The sequence below is a fragment of the Jaculus jaculus genome, chromosome 1 (assembly GCF_020740685.1).
Source record: "Jaculus jaculus isolate mJacJac1 chromosome 1, mJacJac1.mat.Y.cur, whole genome shotgun sequence".
NCBI lineage: Eukaryota > Metazoa > Chordata > Mammalia > Rodentia > Dipodidae > Jaculus > Jaculus jaculus.
Window position 1 is genome coordinate 225,533,645 of NC_059102.1, and position 20,839 is coordinate 225,554,483.

The following is a 20,839-nucleotide window of genomic DNA, read 5'->3' on the forward strand; positions in this document are numbered from 1 at the left end:
GTGTTCAAGGTTAGCCACCAAAATAGCACTAAACACTGAGCATGCCATCCCAGCTACTCAGAAAGTTGAGGCAGGAGGATCAAAAGTTTAAATCATGTCTGGGTAATATAGTGAGTTTAAAGCCAGTCTGGGCAACTTGGTGAGACTCATATCCCAAAGTAACACACAGAAAAAGGGCTGGGAGTGTAATTCAGTGGTAGATCACTTGCGTAGCATATGGGAGGCCCTAAATTCCATCCCTAGAACTGAAAAAATAAAAGTAAAATAAACAGACAAAAAAAAAAAACCAAAAAACAAAAAAACAACCAGAGACTGGAGAGACAGCTTTGTGGTTAAGGCACATGCTTGTGAAGCCTAAGGAGTTTGGTTCCCCAGAACCCATGTAAACCAGATGCACAAGGTGATGCATGTGGACAACATGTGTCTGGAGTTTGATACAGTGGTTAGAGGCCCTGGAGCACCAATTCTCTCTCTTTCTCTCTCATGCTCTCATAAACAAAAAAAAAAAAAAAAAATCAGCCAAGCGTGGTGGCGCACGCCTTTAATCCCAGCACTTGGGAGGCAGAGGTAGGAGGATCGCTGTGAGTTCAAGGCTACACTGAGACTCCATAGTGAATTCAAGGTCAGCCTGAGCTAGAGTGAAACCCTACCTCAAAAAACCAAGAAAACAAAAACAAACAAACAAAAAAAGGACGGAAGGAAGGAAGGAAGGAAGGAAGGAAGGAAGGAAGGAAGGAAGGAAGCAGGGTCTCTGAGCCCAAGCCCTTCCCCTCCTCTGGAAACTGAAGTCTGCAGATCATGAGAAGGCAGGTCACCAGCCAGAGTGGCCCCTGTGCCCACCTCGGGGGAGCGGCACCATCCCTCCCCAACCCGTGAAGCAAGATTCACTAAGCTTCTCACAGAGGATCTTTATTTATATTGCAAAAAAGAAAGTATAAATCACTCCTGGGACGCAGTGTCCGTGTCGGTATAACAACTCGTAAAAAAACGGAGGCCCTGCTCTGGCCAGTTCTCGTGTGCCGTGACCCTGGGGGCCAGAGTCCTAGGAGCATGAGTTTGTCTGAAGGATGCATCTTCCTGGAACCCCAGGGAGGTCACTGTGGCCGCACGGCAGGTGGCCCCTCGTCACCATGCCAGGCAGGGTCAGTGAGAACACGGAGATGACCGATATCTGCTCTGCACCAGGACGTGTCGGAGCCTGGGACATGACGCGCTCCTGCCAGCCCGCTGTTGGTCCACGGCCAGATGTGCTGTCCCCATGTAGCTGTTTAGGCAGCCATGCCCTCAACACGGGCAGAGAGCCACCACACAGGTCCCGCTGTCCAGGGATGACTCCTCAAGCTTCCGGGTCCATCTCTCCATCATCCGGGCAGGACCCCGTGTCATCTAGCCAGACTAGGAACAACAGGGCATCAGCATGGGAGGGAGCATGTGATCCCATCTAGCCCTTCCCCGGTCCCCTTTCCCCCTAGGCCTGGGGCTCTGCAACCTCGACCATTGTCTCAGCATCCCAACATCAGGGGTGCTGTCACCAGAGGCTGAGAGGAAACCCCAGTGCTGCTGGTCTCCCGAGTCCTCCCTGCCCTCCAGGTTGAGGTTCTGGGTTTGATATCCTGGGGGGGAGTCCCAGAGATCAGCGCCCCTCCCCTTGGGTAAAGCTTGGGCAAAGCTGGGTAAGGAAGGCAATGTTGTGGTTAGGGCAACACTCTAGGATCCCTGGGGTGTGAGAGACATGTTCCCAGCTCTGATCACCTTCTCTTTCATCTGAACCACCCCTGTGAGGAGTGCCAAGGGCCCAGCCTCCTTGACCTCTGCAGATGGGGACACTGGGCCTCAGGGAGACTCGTGGTCAAGAACCAAGGGTCAGGTGGGACTCGGACTCTGGTGCTTTCCCTCCTCTGGAAAGAGTGGGGTCAGGGCCTAAGCTGAACTCTGTCGATGGAGGGGACACCTGGGTCATCCCTGTGGGCTGGTCCACCCCGCAGATGCCCAAGCTGAAAAGGAATTTCTAGCTGGGCATTGGTGGCTCATGCCTTTAATCCCAGCACTGGGAGGCAGAGGTAGGAGGATCTCTGTGAGTTTGAGGCCACCCTGAGACTCCATAGTGAATTCCAGGTCAGCCTGGGCTACAGGGAGAGCCTACCTCGAAAAACCAAAGAAAAAACAGAAAGTTTTCCACGGGTTCAGGAGCTTCCTTGAGGCTCAGTCTCTGCCTGTAAGGTCACCTCATGATCTTGTGGGGTAACCTCACTCTCTTCTTTGTTCACGCTGGCCCTGGGAATTGGGGAGCTTTGTGGGGGAGGAAACAGAGGTCTGCAAGGGGAAGGGCCACTGTGGCAGAGCTGATGACCAGGTCCTTGGATGCACACTCAGGCTGGGGTGTGGGAAGAACCCTGGACTGGGAGCCCAGTTCTTCCTCCCATCTTGCTGTGTCCCCTTGGGTGAGTTGCTGTTCCTCGCTGAACTCCTTTTTGTTTTGTTTTTTTGTGGTAGAGCCTTGCTCTAGCTCAGACTGACCTGGAATTCACTGTGTAGTCTCAAGGTGGCCTCAAACTCACTTGATTCTCCTACCTCTGCCTCTAGGAGGGTTGGGATTAAAGGCACATGCCACCTAGATCTAGAGTTCTTTTTTAACCCTTTTCTAACCCAGAGATGAATCCAGGGCTCCTGGCCCACAGGGCTGGAATGAGAATTAACAGAGATGCATGACAAGCCCTTACCCTGGTGCCAGCCCTGGGAAAAGCTCATGAAAGAGTGTGACTGCTGTGGTTTAAATGGGGTTTGTCCCCCAAGCATCCCCGAGCTAGAAGCTTAGCCCAGGGTGTAGTGGTGCCAAGTGGTGGCGACACCCTTAAGAGGCAGGGCCTGATGGAGTTAGTGAGGTCATTGGCTCATTGCCCTCCTTGGGCTTTAGGTCCTTGCTACGACCTGAGCTGGTTTTCCCCTGGGCAGCTGTTACAGAAAGATGGAGGCTCAGTCCACCCTCATGGTGATTCAGGCCTTGCCCTCTGATCTGTCCCTTGAACATATCTCTGCCATAAGGTCACCCACCACGGCTGAATCACCATACTGTTTGGGCTTTCTACCTAAGCCATGAGTTAAATAGATTGGGTTGCTCCTGCTCAGCCTCAGCTTTGGAAAACTGAAGGAAACAGTGAGTTCTCATGCCCACTGCTGAGCCTGGCCTGGCTGGCACCTGCCCATGGCTTCCTCCTGGCCACCCACTTGGCAGACAAGCAAAGACCTACAATCAGTATGTCAGGAACAGCCCACTCTGGGCACCCCCCTAATCCGTATCTCAGTGCAGGTCATGATGACCAACTGTTTGCTGGGAGGGTATCCTGCCTCAGGGCTAAGGGGACAAGACCCCGCGCACACAGCCGGGGTCTGAGTCCTAGCTTCCCTACATGCTAGCTATGTGGAGAATGTCTCAGCTTCCATGAGCCTCAGTTTGTCCATCTGTATAAGAGGGTTATAAGGGCTGGGAAGGTGGCTCAGTGGTTAAAGGCACTTGTTTCCAAAGCCTGACAGCCTGGGTTCAATTCTCTTGTACCCAAATAAGCCAAATGTACAAAGTAGTGTCTGTATCTGCTGTATCTGGAGTTCATCTGCAATGGCTAGAGGCCCTGGCATGCTCATTCTTTCTCAGTCTCCCTCTGAAGATAAATTATATATATATATTCTGAGGTAGGTTCACACCCATCTATCACAACTCTTTTTAAAAAATACTTATTTATCGGAACAGGGCGTGGTGGCACATGCCTTTAATTCCAGCACTAGGGAGGCAGAGGTAGGAAGATCACCATGAGTTCAAGACCACCCTGAGACTACATAGTAAATTCCAGGTCAGCCTGAGCTTCAGCAAGACCCTACCTTGAAAAACCAAAAAAAGAAAAAAGGGTTATGAAGTGTGTACAAGTCTGTACCTAAATCTAAATCAGAGAATCCCAAGGACCTGTGAGAAAACTGTTACCTTAGATTAGAACAGGCCACCAGCTATAATCATCTCCTGGTACTGAGGATGGAACCTAGGGCCTTGTGCATGCTAGGCAAGCGCTCTACCACTGAGCCACATCCCAAGACCTTTTTGTTTTGTTTTGTTTTGGTTTCAAAAAAAATATTTGGGGCTGGAGAGATGGCTTAGTGGTTAAGCGCTTGCCTATGAAGCCTAAGGACCCCGGTTCGAGGCTTGATTCTCCAGGACCCCACGTTAGCCAGATGCACAAGGGGGCGCATGCATCTGGAGTTCATTTGCAGTGGCTGGAGGCCCTGGCGCGCCCATTCTCTCTCCCTCTCTCTATCTGCCTCTTTCTCTCTCTGCCTGTCACTCTCAAATAAATAAATAAAAAATTTAGAAATATTTTAAAAATATTTATTTTGATAGGGCCACACTAAGTTCCCCAGACTGGCCTTGAACTTGCTTTGTAGCTCAGGCAGGCCTTGGATGTGTGGTCCTCCATTCTCCGTCTACTGAGTAGTGCCACCAGGCCCACTTACAGTCGTTAGCCCTCGCAGCAGAAGCCCCGCCCTGGCCACGGCCTGGCTTGATAAACCTCCATTCAGTGAATAGTTTTCCCCACCATTAGCTCTGATGTGTCAATAGGGCAGGTGGGGGTACCCGTGGACCCCTCACTATCCCAATCCTCCCTGCCACCACATCTGGATGGACCATAGTCCACCTTGGCCCAGCAGGGGTTGCATTTCCATGTCTGTCCTGTCCAGCCTGTCCTGTGGCCAGTAAGATGGAGCACCACACCCTTGCCCCTAGGGCAGGGTAGGAGCACCCATCAATTCCAAATGGCATGGTGGGTCAGCCTGGCCCATCTGCCACTGGTCTCCAGCTACTTGCAAGGGCTGCCCAGTTAACCATTTGACAAGGCATGTCTCATTGAGCTGGCATCATGGCAAGGGCCCCCCCCGCCCCAGTGTAGCATGCACAAAGCTGACCCTAGATTCTGCATCAGCCCCAGGGAGATGGGATCTAGGTTTCAGCATAGCCTCACCTGTCCGCCTGGAGTCCCTGGGCAGCACCATGCCCGTTGGAGTTGGGGGCGTGATGATGATGTTGGGCACGTCCAGGTGCTTGCCGCTGAGCACGGGGGCCTCGTCGTGGCTGCTGCTGCTGCTGCTGACGCACATCTTAAAGCCTGGGGGGAACGAGACACACAGGGCAGAGCGAGTCAGCGCTGCTGAGCTGCCGCACGCCAGGGGCCGACTCCATCCATCACTTCATGGTAAGCATGACAACACCCTGCAAGGGGGCACTAGATGGAGACACTGAAGCTCAGGAAGGAGAAATGAGTCACCCCATCAAGTTTGTACAACTCCGTGAGGGATCCTGGGCGTCCAGAGGAGAGACGGGTGTGGGGCTGGGCCTTGGGGCTTTGCTGGGCAGAAGCAGCAGAGCTGCAATAGCCAAGCCACTCCGAGCTGCATCTGTCTGGACTGTTTTCCGAAAGGCTGTCAGCTGAAGGTTTCTCTCTTAGCCTTTCTGGTGAATTCATCTGCCTTACCCAGGCCTGGTGCTATAATTCTGTGACAGGCTTTGCATTGTGTGAAACTTTGGTCCTGTTTCATACCCAAGTGGGACTCTGTCCGGGCTGGCTTCAAACTCACAGGGGTCCTTGTGCGTCAGCCTCCTAAGTGCTGGGATTGCAGGTGTGTGTTATGAGCATGTAAGGACCAGCATATGGTCCAGGGCCAGTTTAGATTAATAAGTTTTTTTTTATGAGAGTAAAAATGCAAAGTCAAACCTTGTAAGCAAAAATTAAGACTAAGCTGTGTGCGGTGACATAGTGGAGATTAGCAGGTGTGTGTGTGGAACTCTAGATAAGTAGTGGAAAGTATAAAAACCCCAGCTGCTCAGCAACCGTTGTCTCAGTCTTCCCGACACTATGACTGACTGAAAGGTTGCTCAGCAGTCCGGACCGAGACCTCCACGAGACGCATCACCGATCCGAATTCATCTGCCCGACACGCTGTCCGAACGATCAAGACTCAGCTTGAAACACCGCGAACCGAGAAAACACCGCGAACCAAGAAAACACCGCGAACCGAGAGAAAAAAAGTCGCAGCACGGACCCTGCGTTACCAGGTCGTAAAGCGTCCGAGACGTCGCAACCCGAGTCTTGCGTTACTGCAGCCCAAGTCTCGCGTTATCAGGTTGTATACATGTTAGACTCGTTAGAAATATTCTTGTGTTAGTAGTGATGAATATAATTTGGTTATATATTATATTAGCTATAATATTAGTTGTGATAGTTTGGACTTGCTTGTGTGTGACTTTCATCCCAGTAAACTCCTTTGCGAGTACACCAGTGTCTGAGTATCATTGACCTTCGCCGGCGGAATCCTCTCAACCAATCATCTTTGAGAGTGCTCGCGACAGTGTAGACCACCATACCCGCTTCAAATGGGCCTTTGTGATGGTTTTGTTTTTAAATTTTTTGTTTATTTTTATTTATTTATTTGAGAGTGACAGAGAGAGAAAAAGGCAGAGAGAGAGAGAGAGAGAGAGAGAGAGAGAAAATGGGCGTTCCAGGTCCTCCAGCCACTGTAAACTCCAGATGTAATGCGCCCCCTTGTGCATCTGGCTAACGTGGGTCCTGGGGAATCGAGCCTTGAACCAGGGTCCTTAGGCTTCACAGGCAAGTGCTTAACCACTAAACCATCTCTCCAGCTCGGTTTTGTTTTTGTAATTATTATATTTTTTTATTTATTTGCACACAGAGAGGAAGAGAGAGAATGAATGGGCTCACCAGTGCTCCTTACCACTGCAGAGGAACTCCAAATGCATCTGGTTTTGCATGGGTACTGGGAAATCAAACCCAGGTCAGCCTTTAACCATTGAGTAATCTCTCTAGCTCATTGTGATGGCTTTTTTTAAAATAAAAAAGTATTATTTATTTATTTAAGAGAGAGAGAGAGGCAGATAGAGAAATGGGGAGGGAAAGATAGAATGGGCATGCCAGGGCATGTAGCCACTCCAAACAAAATCTAGACGCATGTGCCACCTTGTGCATCTGGCTTTTGTGGGTCCTGGGGAATTGACAATTCACAAGCAATTGCCTTAACCACTAAGTCATCTCTCCAGCCCTGTGATGGTTTTTATTGACAACTTGATGGAACCTAGAATCACCTAAGAAATGAGCCTCCGGATATGTTGGTGGGGGATTATTTTGATTAAGGTAACTGAGGTAGGAAAACCCACCTTAACTATGGGAGGTACCATTCTGTGGACCAAGTTCCTGGATTGGATGAAAGAGAAAGCTGCCGAGCGAGCACTAATAATCTGCCCTCTCTGCTTCCTGACCCTGGGCCCAGCGTGAGCAGCTGTGTCAAGCTCCCGCCAGGCTTCTTCCACCGCAATGGGCTGTAAACTTGAACTGCAATCCCAACAAGCTCTGCCATCCTTAAGTGGCTGCTTTTCAGGTGTGTGGTCTGAGCAGCAAGAAACTAATATAGATCACCTTCCAAAAATTCAGTCCACGCTATCTGGTCACACTCAACTATAGCTCTCCAGTGACATAAAACTGCCCGTTGTTCTTTGCCACAAGACCCTGCCTCCCTCCTTCCCGCACCCACCAGCAGCCAGAGACCCACATCCCCCTCCCTCCATCTCAACCAGTCACAGACCCTGAGCCTGCAGGCTCCACCTCTTCTTTATTTTTTTTTTAAAGAAAAGTTTATTTGTTATTGAAAGTAAGTACATATGAACACAAACAAAAAGAAATGCCAGCACTAAACCTCACCCACCAGAAATAATTAACTAGTTGGCCTACTGGAAAAGGGGACAACTGGTTGACCTTCCTTTTTTTTTAAAAAAAAAATTTTTTTTGTCCATTTTTTATTTATTTATTATTTGAGAGCGACAGACACAAAGAGAAAGACAGATAGAGGGGGAGAGAGAGAATGGGCGCGCCAGGGCTTCCAGCCTCTGCAAACGAACTCCAGACGCGTGCGCCCCCTTGTGCATCTGGCTAATGTGGGACCTGGGGAACCGAGCCTCGAACCGGGGTCCTTAGGCTTCACAGGCAAGCGCTTAACCGCTAAGCCATCTCTCCAGCCCCCCCCCTTTTTTTTTAAGGTAGGGTCTTACTCTAGCCCAGACTGACTTGGGATTCACTCTGGAGTCTCAGACTGGCCTCGAACTCACAGCGATCCTTCTACCTCTGTCTCCCAAGTGCCAGGATTAAAGAATTGGTGACCTTCCTTTTTGAAAGAATGGAACAAGAACAGAATAGAGAGAGGAGGGGAGGAAAGGAGAGAAGAGAACAGAGCTCCTGGGGGCACCTCTTCTACTTCTATCACCCTTCTTCCCTCCTCCCCCAAACTCTTCTTTGCAATTGTGCCTCCTCAACTGTGATGGTTTACACTGTCATCTTGTCAGGACTGGAATCCCCTGTGAGGGCTCATGTAGGTTGAGGTGGGAAGACCCACCTTGGTGTGGGCAGCATCATTCCATGCGCTGGGACCCTAGACTGGAAGAAAAGGAAAGAGCTGAGCCGGGAATGGTGGCGCATGCCTTTAGTCCCAGCACTCAGAAGGCAGAGGTAGGAGGATCGCCGGGAGTTCAAGGCCACCCTGAGACTCCATGGTGGATTCCAGGTCAGCCTGGGCTAGAGGGAGACCCTACCTTAAAAAAAAAGGGTGGGGGGTAGGAGCTGGCTGGTCACCAGCATGAGTTGCTTTCTGTTTCCTTCCTGCCATGCTTTTCCGCCATCATGGACACCACCCTCAGAACTGTGAGCTGAAACCAGCTCTTTCCTTCTCTAAGCTACTTCTGGTCAGGCATTCCATCCCAACACAGAGCAGGTCACTGATAGCCAGAGAGGCCAGTCTTGGAGGCATGCCTGCTAGTATCTCACTGACCCGAGTCGTGATGTCACTCACTCATGACGTCTTGCAGCACTGAGATGCCAGGCTGTGTCTGTTTCTCTCTGCTGGGAGCATCTGGGTACAGCCGGATTTGCTTAGCCCAGGCCAGAGTAAGTGGGAATGTAACCTTCAGGTACCACTGAATTGGGCGTCAATGTCCCCAGTCTCTGTTCTCTGCACTCTGCTCTTTCCTCCAAAGAGCACCAGACTTGGGGGGGGGGGTTGCAATTAGCTCAAGTGTCAGAGGGCTAGCCAAGGACAGTACAGAGTTATAACACAGTCGCTCCCACCTTATTCTTTGAGACAGAGACTCTCACGGAACCTGGAGCTCACCAGTTAGTCTAGACTGGCTGGCCAGTGAGCCCCAGGGATCTCTTGTCTCCGCCCCCCCCCCGTGCTGGTATGACAGATGTGCACTGCCATGCAGTTTTCACGGGAGTTCTGGGGATTGAACTCAGGTCCTTGTGCTGCAAGGCAAGCACCTGACCCACTGAGTCGTCTCCCTCAGCCTCTTTTCTCTTTTGTTTTTGACACAGTGTCTCACTCTGTAGCCCAGGCTGGCCCCAAACTCTTGATACTTGATTTTAAAAATACATACATGCATGCACACATATATACATACATGCATATATACATGCATACCTACATGTAAGATGAGAGAGAGAATGGGCACTTCAGGGCCTGTGCCACTACAATCAAACTTCAGACATATGCATCACTTTTGTTCATCTGGCTTTGCATGGGCACTAGAGAACTGCCCCCGAGCTGGCATGCTTCACAAGCAAGTACCTTTAACCAGAGAGCCATCCCCCCAGCCCTGGCCCCAAACTCTTGCTCCTCCTCCCTCAGCCACTCCAGTGCTGGGATGGCAGGTGTGTGCTACCACGTCCTACTTCATGTGCAAATTGGGGGGGGGGGACACATAATTCAACCTAGAACTAAGCACTCAGAGGCTCAGGGCACTTCCCTGATCATTGCCATAGACCAGTGACGCAAGCACACTGTCATATGTCAGCTCTGTGTATGTGTTGTCAAACAGCAATGTCAGCAGGACCCAGCACCATCCACCATTCCAGAGGGAGGACAGCTGGACACTTGTGCCTGGAGCCCCCAGGCCTCTGCCTTCCCACGACCACCCGAGCCAGTGTCCCTTCCTGGCAGAGCAAGTGTGTGGCAGGCCCCAGTGAGGTCAGTGGGTTCTCCTGGAAAATCACTTGCAAGGGGGTCTGGGGTACACCTGGCACTGACCCTGCTGGACACACCCAGCTGCTAATTCCTTAAGTAAACAGGCTCTCCGGTCTCTCCCTGGAGAAGTCTGCAGATCCTCGCTAATGGTTGTTATGGTCTGAAAGTGGTTTTTGAGGATGAAGCCAGCTTGCCTGCCTGCCTGGTGACTCACGGGTCCAAGTCCCCTGGGCAGAGCACAAGCCCTGTGGAGAAATGCCCCTGTCCTCCAGCCTCCAGGCAGCATGTCCCTGCGTGGCTCTGAGAGCCACAGACACAGCTCAGGGGACACCAGGAGCCCAGGCTCCTGCCTCCAGGCAGTGGCCGGCGCATGCTCAGTGAAGATCTCCCTTTCTGCAGAACCCCAGAGACAACCAGACCTTGCTCAATGTCTCCCTCACTTCTGCTACCAGCTCAGGTCCTCCCAGCCTTCTTGTTTACACTGACCTCGCCAATCTCTCACTGGGGACAAGGGCAGGGTGCCCTGGTGCCTGGCTCCTGGCCAGTGCATCTCCCTCTCCTAGCCGCTGGCCCTGGTTTTCACCCATACTCAGTCTGGGCACCACCCACAGGCAGTGCCGCTCCCTCCCCTGAACTGAAGGTCCTGTGATCTTGACCCTCCCAAAGCAGGTGCCCCCGGAGCACAGCTGCACAGAGGCCAGCGTGGGAGCCAGCCAACAAAGCTGCTTGCGGAGCAGCTCCTGGATCTTGGGGAAAGAGCTTGACCAGGTACCCAGGACCACTGAGGTCCTTCCCCTCATTGCATCGTGTGCTAAGTGCTACCTGCCCATTGTAGAGATGGGGAAGTAGAGGACCAGCTAGGCAGAGCCAGGATCCCCAAATCTGAGACAGGCCAACTCCCAATGCCAATGCTTTGCATCCCTGCAGTCATGAATAACAGAGCCCGTGGCCTTCTGCTAAGGGCCCAGCTGGGGGTACCCAGGGTATAGTTCTGCCTCTGTGGTATGTTAACAGCCAGGGACCTAGAGGACTGACAAATGTAGCATTGTCCCAATAAAGCTTTATTTAGCCTGGGACAAGCCTTATGGCCCACAGAGTGACAGAGCCTCCACAGCCCTGTGTGCTCACACCAGCACCAAGCCCGAATTCTGGACGGGTGGTACTGCACCTGCCTGTCCACTGAGTAACTGAGGCCAGGTGCTGGGCTCCATCCCTGTCCGCTTTGTTCTTGATCACTCTGGGAGCCTCCAACAAAGCTGAGTGCTAAGGGGACCTGAAGGTGACTGGAGGGGTCTCCCTCTCTTTCCAGAACCCTTCCTCAAACCCTCGCACACGACCGTGAAGAGCCACACTCCAGGCTGTGCTTGCACTTTAATTGAGCCAGGAGCAAGGAAAGAGCCTGGAAGCTTAATCTGGAAACATCTGGGGCGGGCTCAGGGGCTCAGTGAGGCCCTGAGTGTCTCTGGAGGCTGGGAGGGAAAGGGGGAGGGGAGAGGAAGAGAGTGAGATAGGAGGGAAGCAGAGAGGCAGGGAGAGGTCTGGAGAGGGGGGAGAAGGTGAAGAAGTAGGGAAGATATGCAGGAGGGAGCAGAGGGAGGAGAGGCAGAGTATGGGTAGGAAGAGAAAGGATGGAGGTGAGGAGAGGGAGGAGTGAGAGAAAGGAGGAGGGGAGAATGAGAAAGGTGGGGGGAGAGAGAAGGGCAGGACCCTGCAGCTCCCTCGCCTGGGCCTCTACAGCCAGCTGAGCTGGCCAGGTCAAGGGCTGATCTCTCTGTAGGATCAGACTTCGTTGGGGATTAACAAATAAATGCTAACCCTTCCCCAAGCTCATTTGTAGCAGCAGTCAGAACTGTCCTTCATTAATTGTGTGCCCACTCCAGGCTATTAAAAGCACGTTTTAGCCTGGTGGCACACACCTTTAATCCCAGCACTCGGGAGGCAGAGGTAGGAGGATCACTGAGTTCAAGGCCACCCTGAGACTACATAGTGAATTCCGGGTCAGCCTGGGCTAGAGTGAGACCCTACCTTGACCCCCCCCCCCAAAAAAAAAAACAAAAAACCACGTGTTTCCTGAGAGGAAAGGCTTGGCTAGGATACTCAACCAGGAAGGACAACAGGCCAGGTAGAGTACAGTCCTGGGACCCTGTGTAGGGAGCCTTCCAGATGCTTGGGGGTCCCCGGCCTTGCATCTTCTCAGCCAGTACTCCAACCTCAGCCCCAGGTAGAGCAGCTGGCAAGCCAGAACCCACACACCCAGCCCAGAAATGCTTGGGTCCAGGCCTGGTGAGCATGGTGGCTGTCACCGGGGCTCCCTGGAAGTTGGCTGTTGGGACAATGTCTCCTGTAGCCAGAGGCTAGCCCTAAACTCCAGGTCCTCCTGCCTCCACCTCCCAAGGGCTGAGATTATAGACATCGCTTTCTTCCCCTCCCTCTTCCTTTTCTTTTTTTGTAAACAGATTAAAAATATATTTTATTTATTTATTTGAGAGAGAGAAAATGGGTGCATCAGGGCTTCCAGCCACTGCAAAGGAACTCCCGATGCATGCCACCCCCCCCCCGTGCATCTGCCTTATGTGGGTCCCGGAGAATCAAACTGGGGTCCTTTGGCTTTGTAGGCAAATGCCTTAATGACTAAGCCATCTCTCCAGCCCCCTTCCTCTTCCTTTTCTTCTTATTTTATTTTTCTGGAGGTAGGGTCTCACTCTAGCCCAGGCTTACAGGCTGGCCTCTAACTCAGGGCTCTCCTATCTCTGCCTCCTGAGTGCTGGGATTAAAGACACGCACCTCCCCCCACTTCCCCAAGGAACTTCCCCACTAAAGCTGCAGGAATAGGACAGTGGCTTTGCTCTCTGAGCCTCAGTTTCCCCAAACGTAAAAACACAGCCACGATATCTATTTATAGAACTGATTCCCCTTGTGTGGGACTAGAAGGGACAACAGTCTGCAGGAATCCATCTGACAAGGCCCTGGGAGATAGTAGCCTGGAGTGGGGTCCCGTGGCACTCCCCCCACAAGCTGGCCAGTCCCCTGCTGAGCCTCCTCCCCAACAAAGCTGTAAGCAGAGCCTGCATTTCCACTGCTGCCCTCATCCTCACTGCTGCGAGGGCACTCTGGTCATGGCCAGTGCAGAGGAGAAACCAGGGCCGAGATATGCCCTGGAACACAAGGAGGGTAGAGGCAGAGAGCTGCTACCCTTAACCACCCCCTGACCCTTCCTTCCTGAGCCCCCATTTCTCAGTTTTCCAAAGCCAGAGGCCCGGCAAACTGATCTCTTACATCTACGTTCTGCCCTGGATACCCCAGGCTCTCAGGCTCAGGGCCAGGTTCCCTGCCTGACTCTCAGCATGCCCCAGGCCTCAGATTGGCCACAACAGATCCCAGCTGCAGCCAGTGTATGGGGGTCCTTCGCGGTTCATGAGCGCCCTCTACTGGCTTCCTATAAAATAGCATTTTTGCTCTGTGTTGAGCTCTCAGGCTCCCTCTTCTGGCTCTTTATAATACAGTATGTGCTCATGACCACCATCTACTGGTTCTTTGTAAAACATCCTCTAACTCTATAGGGAGCTCACAGATGCCCTCTAGTGGTGCTTTGTGAAACTGTTCATGTTCTACAGGGAGTTGGTCTTGCCTGTGTCTCTTTGTCAAGGCACCTCTCGCAAATACGCTGGGCTCCAACCTGCTGCACTGAAAATGCACAGGGAACAGAAGGACACCTTGAATTCAGTCTACTTGGGTGGCTGCACCTCTTTTGGCCTCCTTTTCTTATTGGGGAATGGATAGCTATCTTCATGGAGGGGCCATACACTGCCATCATTCCTTCCCAGGTGGTACAAGGGAGGAGACCTGAGAGCAGTCCTTGCAGTGTGCCATCCAGGAACACCATATTCTATTCTTAGCACTGCTTCAGTCAGCCAATACTGGACTCCTAGGTGCCACCATACTGCCACACACAGCTCTTGAGTGGATGTCAGACACAATACTCATGACTCCAGTAGATGGGGAGGAGGCAGAGTGCTTGTCTGGCATGCACAAAACAAGGCATGGTGGCACATGCCTGTAACCCCAGCATGCAGAAGGTGGAGCTCAAGGTCATCTTTGGCTATATAGTGAGTTCAAGGTCAGCCTGGAATACATGAGACTCTACTTGAAAAAATATTGGCCAGGCATGGTGGCACATGCCTTTAATCCCAGCACTCGGAGGGCTGAGGTGGGAGGCTCACTGCAAGTTTCAGGCCAACCTGGGAATACACAGTGAATTCCAGGTCAGCCGGGGCTAGAGTGAGTCCCTACCTTGACAAACCAAACAGAAAAGGTGATGGTGCTTGGGGAGTGACACCTGAGGTTGTCCTCAGGCCTCCACATGCACCCCCCCACATGCACACACACAGGAGAGGGGCGAGGACAAACAATGAACCATCTCTGGTTTGAGGAGAGACGGTGGGAGTCTGAAAGGTGGCCCAGACAGGGTGATCAGAGCAGCAGGAGGGATGGGGAAGAGCATACTAAGGCAGCCATGGCATGTGCAAAGGCCCTGGGGCAGGAACAACAGGAATGATGGGGTTGAGTGAGGGCGGGGCTTGGTCCTAATCGCTGAGATGATCCAGTATAAACCTTTCAAAACACAAATGAGAAATGCCTCTGGGAGATCCAGATGCATATAATCCTCCTTACTCTCTCTCTTTAAAATGCCAATGACTGATGTTATTATAGATGGTTTGGGAAGTTGTGTTTCTTTTTTTTTTTTTTTTTTTTTAATTTTTTTACCTTTTCAAGCCAGCCTGGGCTCAACAGAGATGGTTTCAAATCTCTTTTTAATTAAGGGAAAAGCCCCAGCTTGCATCAGGGCCCTGCGTCTGGAGGAGGGAGAAGGCAGGCTGTGGTAGGTAGAGCCAGGAGTTGGTTCTGCCTTGCTGTGAATTGTCCAGCCTCCCATGCTGCGGCTGGTCCCTGCCTGTCCCACAGTGGCCCTGGGGGAGGCTTCTGAGCTCCTGGCTGTGCAGGGCAAGGGGACAGTGCAGAGGGACTGGCCCCATGACCTCTCAGCTCTGGCCCCTCCTCCTAGAACTCAGGGGCAGCTCTGTGAGGGAGCTCAGTCAGAAAAGACAAGCGCATGCCTGGCTGTCACCCCGGTGCCCTGGAGGCTGAGGCAGGGATGAAGAGCTGCTGAGTGAGTGTGTGTGTGTGTGTGTGAATGTGTGTGTGTGTGTGTGTCTCAGACAAGACAAAACAAAGATGACACCCGGGACTCTGAGCAGGCACCCACGTGACTGGGGACCCAGCGCTGATGTGTGACCAGGACCCCCAGTCAGCCTGCTGACTTTCGGTTGGACCTTCTTCTGGTGGCTGCGGGCACACTGCAGGGAATTCAGACACATCCCACCTTGGATGCTGTCACATCCCCAGCTGTAACAACAAAAACTGTTTCTAGACATTGCCAAGTGTTCCCTGGATGTCATGTTTCCAAATCAAATTCAGGATATTGTTACATTCGAGTTTAATTTTTAGTACGTAAGTTCCATGTGGTGTTTGGGATAAACATGCACCAAACCGTTATTCCTCACTTATCCAAGAGGCAAGAGCAGCTCTATATAGGTCTAGCTGAATCTCGTTATTTGTTTTAAAATTGTATGTACTTATGTGTATATGGGGGTGCCAGGGCCTCTTGCCGCTGCAACTGAATGCCAGATGTTTGTGCCACATTTTGTACTGGGCTTACTTGGGTGGCTTGGGAACTATACCTGGGCCAGCCGGCCTTGTAAGAAAGCAACTTTAACTTCTAAGCCATCTTCCCAGCCGCTTAATTATATATGTGTGTGTGTGTGTGTGTGTGTGTATGTATATGTATGTATGTATGTATGTATATATATGTATGTATGTATATATATATATATTTTTTTTTTGAGGCAAGCCCAACAGACCAGCCTTTTTTTATGTGTGTGTGTGTGTGTGAGAGAGAGAGAGAGAGAGAGAGAGAGAGAGGCAGAGAAAAAGAAAGTTGGTGTGCCAGGGCCTCTAGCTACTGTAAAGTCCAGATGCATGCGCCACCTTGTGCACATGTGCAACCTTGCATGCTTGCATCACCTTGTGCATCTGGCTGACGTGGAATTTGGAGAGTTGAACATGGGTTCTTAGGCTTCACAGGCCTTGAACTCACAGCAATCCACTTACCTCTGTTACTCAAGTGCTGGAATTAAAGGCGTCCCCCCACCATGCCTGGCTAAGATCTTTTTTTTTTTTTTCTAGGTAGGGGTTCACTGTAGCTCAGGCTGACCTGGAATTCATTATGTAGTCTCAGGGTGACCTCAAACTCACTGCAATCCTTCTACCTCTACCTCCCAAGTGCTGGGATTAAAGACATGCGCTACCATGCCCGGCTAAGGATGCCATTTTATAAAACAATATTTTATTTATTTATGGGGGGTGCAGATAAAGAGAGTGAGAGAGAATGGGCACAACCAGGGCATCCAACCACTGCAAATGAACTCCAGACGCATGTGCCACCTTGTACATCTGGCTCACGTGGGACCTGGGGAATCGAACCTGGGTCCTTAAGCTTCACAGGCAAGCACCTTAACAGCTAAACCACCTCTCCAGCCTTACAATGCCATTGTTTTTTTTAAAAAAAGATTTAATTTTATTTATTAGTATTAGTAAGAGAGTGAGAATGGGTGCACCAGAGCCTCTAGCTACTGCAAATGAACTCTAGATACATGTGCCACCATGTGCCTCTGACTTACGTGGGACCTGGGGAATTGAACCTGGGTCCTTAGGCTTCTCAGGCATGTGCCTTAACCACTAAGCCATCCCTCTAGCCCCCATTTTTTTTTAACATCAGACTGGCAAAAGATGATAAAGACAGTTATCATGGTTAGTGGTTCCTTCTCCCATGTGGCAGCTGAGGCGGGGTGGGAGTCAGTCTGAAAATACCAAGGACACACACCCCCTGACTGCCTGGAATATCCCTCAGCCGGGCAACCTCAGATGTGGGTGATGTGACAAGTACATTTTCTGAGACTTGTTGAAGACAAGATGGATTAGACATGTACCTTACTGGCTGGGGAGACTGGCTATAAGGACATGTCCAGGGTTGGGAGATGGTCCAATTGGTAGAGGGGCCTGCCTCTCAAACATGAGAACCTGAGTTGAATTTCCCAGTACACACACACACACACACACACACACACACAATGCTGAGTGTGGTGGCCCACACTTATAATTCCAGACTGGGGAGGTAGGGACAGGAGGACCTGTGAGACTGTCTCAAAAAAAGGTAGACAGAGAGCTGAAGAAATGGCTCAGTAGTTGAAGGTACTTGTGAGTAAGGCCTAACAACCTGAGCTTGATTCCCCAGTACCCACAAAAAGCCAGTTGCACAAAGTAGCACATGTATCTGGAGTTCGTCTGCAGGGGCAATAGGCCCTGGCATGCCCATTCATTCTCTTTTCTCTCCTTATAAATTATATACATACACACACACACACACACACACACACACACACACACACATATATATATATAATTTTTTTTTTTTTTTGTTTTTCAAGGTAGGGTCTCTCTCTAACCCCGGCCAATCCACTATGGAGGTAAACTGGAGGTGGCTCCATGGTAACAGTGATAGAGGTAGAAGCCAGGAGACTCCTGGCGGCCTGTGGGTGAGCTAGCCTGGAACATGCAGCAGTGAACAGCAGAGCGTACCCTGTCTCAAACGAGGTGGCAGTGAGGACCAACCCCCCAAGGCTGTCCTCTCACTGCCACCCATGCGCCATGGCACATACACGCCAGACACACACTTGAACACACGAAGAGGAAAAAGGTGATGGCTCCTGAGGAATGACTTGAGGTTGTCCTCTGGCCTTAATACACACATGCTCACACACTGCATATGTGCATGGATGCATGCCCATGCATGCGCACATGCGCACGCACACACACACAGAAATGCACTTTTATTTTTATTTTTTTATTTTTTTCAGAAATGCACTCTTTTTTTTTATTTTGGTTTTTCGAGGTAGGGTCTCACTCTGGTCCAGGCTGACCTGGAATTAACTCTGTCATCTCAGGGTGGCCTCGAACTCATGGCAATCTTCCTACCTCTGCCTCCCGAGTGCTGGGATTAAAGGCGTGCGCCACCACGCCCGGCTCCAGAAATGCACTTTTAAAAGGGCATGGAGGCACACACCTATAATCCCAGTACGTGGGGGGCAGAAACAAGAGGATTAATTTCAAGGCAAGCTTGGGTTATATAGTGAGGCTTTGCCTCAAAAAAAAAAAAAAAAAAAAAAGCCAAAATTTTTTTCTTTTTTGGCTTTTCAAGGTAGGGTCTCACTCTAGCCCAGGCTGACCTGGAATTCTCCATGTAGTCTCAGGGTGGCCTTGAACTCAGAGTGATCCTCCTATCTCTGCCTCCTGAGTGTTGGGATTAAAGGCATGTGCCACCACACCTGGTTTTTTACTTCTTTTTTTTTTTGCCTCAAAATTTTAAAGAAGGCAAAAAACCCATTCTTTTAAGAAGACAATTTTTGGGCTGGAGAGATGGCTTAGCGGTTAAGCGCTTGCCTGTGAAGCCTAAGGACCCCGGTTCGAGGCTCAGTTCCCCAGGTCCCATGTTAGCCAGATGCACAAGGGGGCGCACGCGTCTGGAGTTCGTTTGCAGAGGCTGGAAGCCCTGGCGCGCCCATTCTCTCTCTCTCCCTCTATCTGTCTTTCTCTCTGTGTCTGTTGCTCTCAAATAAATAAATAAAAAATTTAAAAAAAAATAAAAAAAGAAGACAATTTTTGCCATTCCCTTGTCATTGCTGGGACAAAACACCTGACCAGAAGCAGCTTATATGGTTTTCAGTTTCTAGACGTTTCATGATGGAAAGAAAAGAATGGGAGAACAGACAGCTGGGAGGAAGCAGAGTGAGCAGGACTAGTGAGCAGGACTAATCAATTCAAGCTCCACTCCCAGTGACATACCTCCTCCAGCAAGGGTCTGCCACTTGCCCAAACTGCCACCTGCTGGGGACCAAGTATTCAAAACACAGGAGTCTATGGGGGACAAACTACCACAGGCACCTTGTAAGTGAGGCTCTAGGAGGGAGTACTACACACCCCTGATGAGGGTGGGCAAGAGCTAGCCAGTTAAAAGAGCTGAGCTGGGGCTGGAGAGATGGCTTAGTGGTTAAGCGCTTGCCTGTGAAGCCTAAGGACACTGGTTCGAGGCTCAATTCCCCGGGACCCACGTTAACCAGATGCACAAGGGGCGCATGTGTCTGGTTCATTTGCAGTGCCTGGAAGCCCTGGTGTGCCCATTTGCTCTATCTGCCTCTTTCTCTCTGTCTGTCTGTTGCTCTCAAATAAGTAAATAAAAAGAAACAAAAATTTATTAAAAAAAAAAAAAAGAGCTGAGCTGGAAGCCTCCTTCCTGTTGGCCAGCCATCATGGTCGGGGTAGAAAAGTCTCCAATGGTCTTAATCAGCAGTGAATCTGCAAGCTTTATGGCAGGTCAACCAGGCTAAATGTACCAACTGCTGCAATGGTGGCCTGTCTGTTATGGAGGAAACCAACGGCTCTCTGATTGGACTTGAGGCCCGCTCCATAGGAGGGAATTCTTGCCCTGTACTGAAAACCTAATCAAAAGCCTATGGCGGGAGGTCATAAGAGCTAGAGCAGAAACTCATATCGATGTCTGGCTCAAACGCATGCCCAGCAAACTGACCTCTAAAAATTTATGCTTCTGCTCATATGTTACTCCCACTTTTGGTTAGAGAAGCTTCTTTTTTTCAGATGGTGGTGACCACTGGGGTGACTCAAAACTCATCAAAGTGCTGAGAAGTGACAGTGGAGTGTTCAGCACTGAAACATCTCTATCACACCCACAGCCATTTGCCCAAGAGGTGGCAGAAAAGATGGAAGAGCCAAAGGAAGGGGAGGACTGCTTACAATACTACCTTCTAGACACAAAGTGGCCCTGGTATTCATGACCTCAGTGACTGACGCTCCTACACAAGAGCTGTATAACAGGAGGGGAAAAATGATGGCATCAAAATAGAAAGGGAGACTAGTTAGAAGAAGGGATTCAGTGGAGGGAGGAAAGGGAGGGTGTGGGAGGAGATTATGATCATGGCATACTGTCTTTGTTTATGGAGACTGTCAATATAAAAAGTTTTTAAAAAAGGGTTTGGAGTACTTCGGGTTCAGATGGGGGCATAGGAACCACGCCAAAGCAGCCTAGGGAAGAAACAACAACATCACCCAGCAAAAGAAAGGGGGGGGGGGTGAGGTTGGCATGGTGGTGCACACCTTTAATTCCAGCACTAGGGAGGCAGGGGTAGGAGGCTCACTATGAGTTCAAGGCCACCCTGAGACTACAGAGTTAATTCCAGGTCAGCCTGGACCAGAGTGAGACCCTACCTCGAAAAACCAAAAAAAAAAAAGACCAAAAAAGGGGTGGGGGGCTACAGAGACGGCTTAGTGGTTAAGGCATTTGTCTGTGAAGCCTAAGGACCTAGGCTCAACTCCCCAGAACCCACATAAGCCAGATGCACATGGTGGCACAAGCATCTGGAGTTTGTTTGCAATGGTTGGAAGCCCTGGCATGCCCATTCTTTCTCTCTCAAATAAATAAATAAATAAATGCTTTTTCAAAACATTTAAAATTAAGGGCTAGAGAGATGGCCTAACAGCTAAGGTGAAACCTAAGGATCCAGGTTCAATTCCCCAGGACCCATGTAAGCCAGATGCACAAGGTGGCACTTTTTTTTTTTTTTTAACAGAACAAGGTAAGTGCTAGAGA

At 50.6% G+C, this 20,839-nt stretch overlaps 1 protein-coding gene across 1 annotated transcript in view; it reads right to left on the reverse strand.

Annotated features, from left to right (window-relative positions):
- Window positions 1-893: 893 nt before the first annotated feature.
- The window catches only part of C1H16orf74 (chromosome 1 C16orf74 homolog), a 38,891-nt gene continuing 18,945 nt past the window's right edge, over window positions 894-20,839 (reverse strand). The window contains exons 4-5 of the mRNA XM_045142503.1: window positions 5,004-5,147; window positions 894-1,395 (exon numbers count right to left, since the gene is read on the reverse strand). Coding sequence (XP_044998438.1) covers window positions 1,337-1,395; window positions 5,004-5,147 — 203 coding nt within the window. The 3' untranslated portion in view covers window positions 894-1,336. The remainder of the gene's footprint in view (window positions 1,396-5,003; window positions 5,148-20,839) is intronic.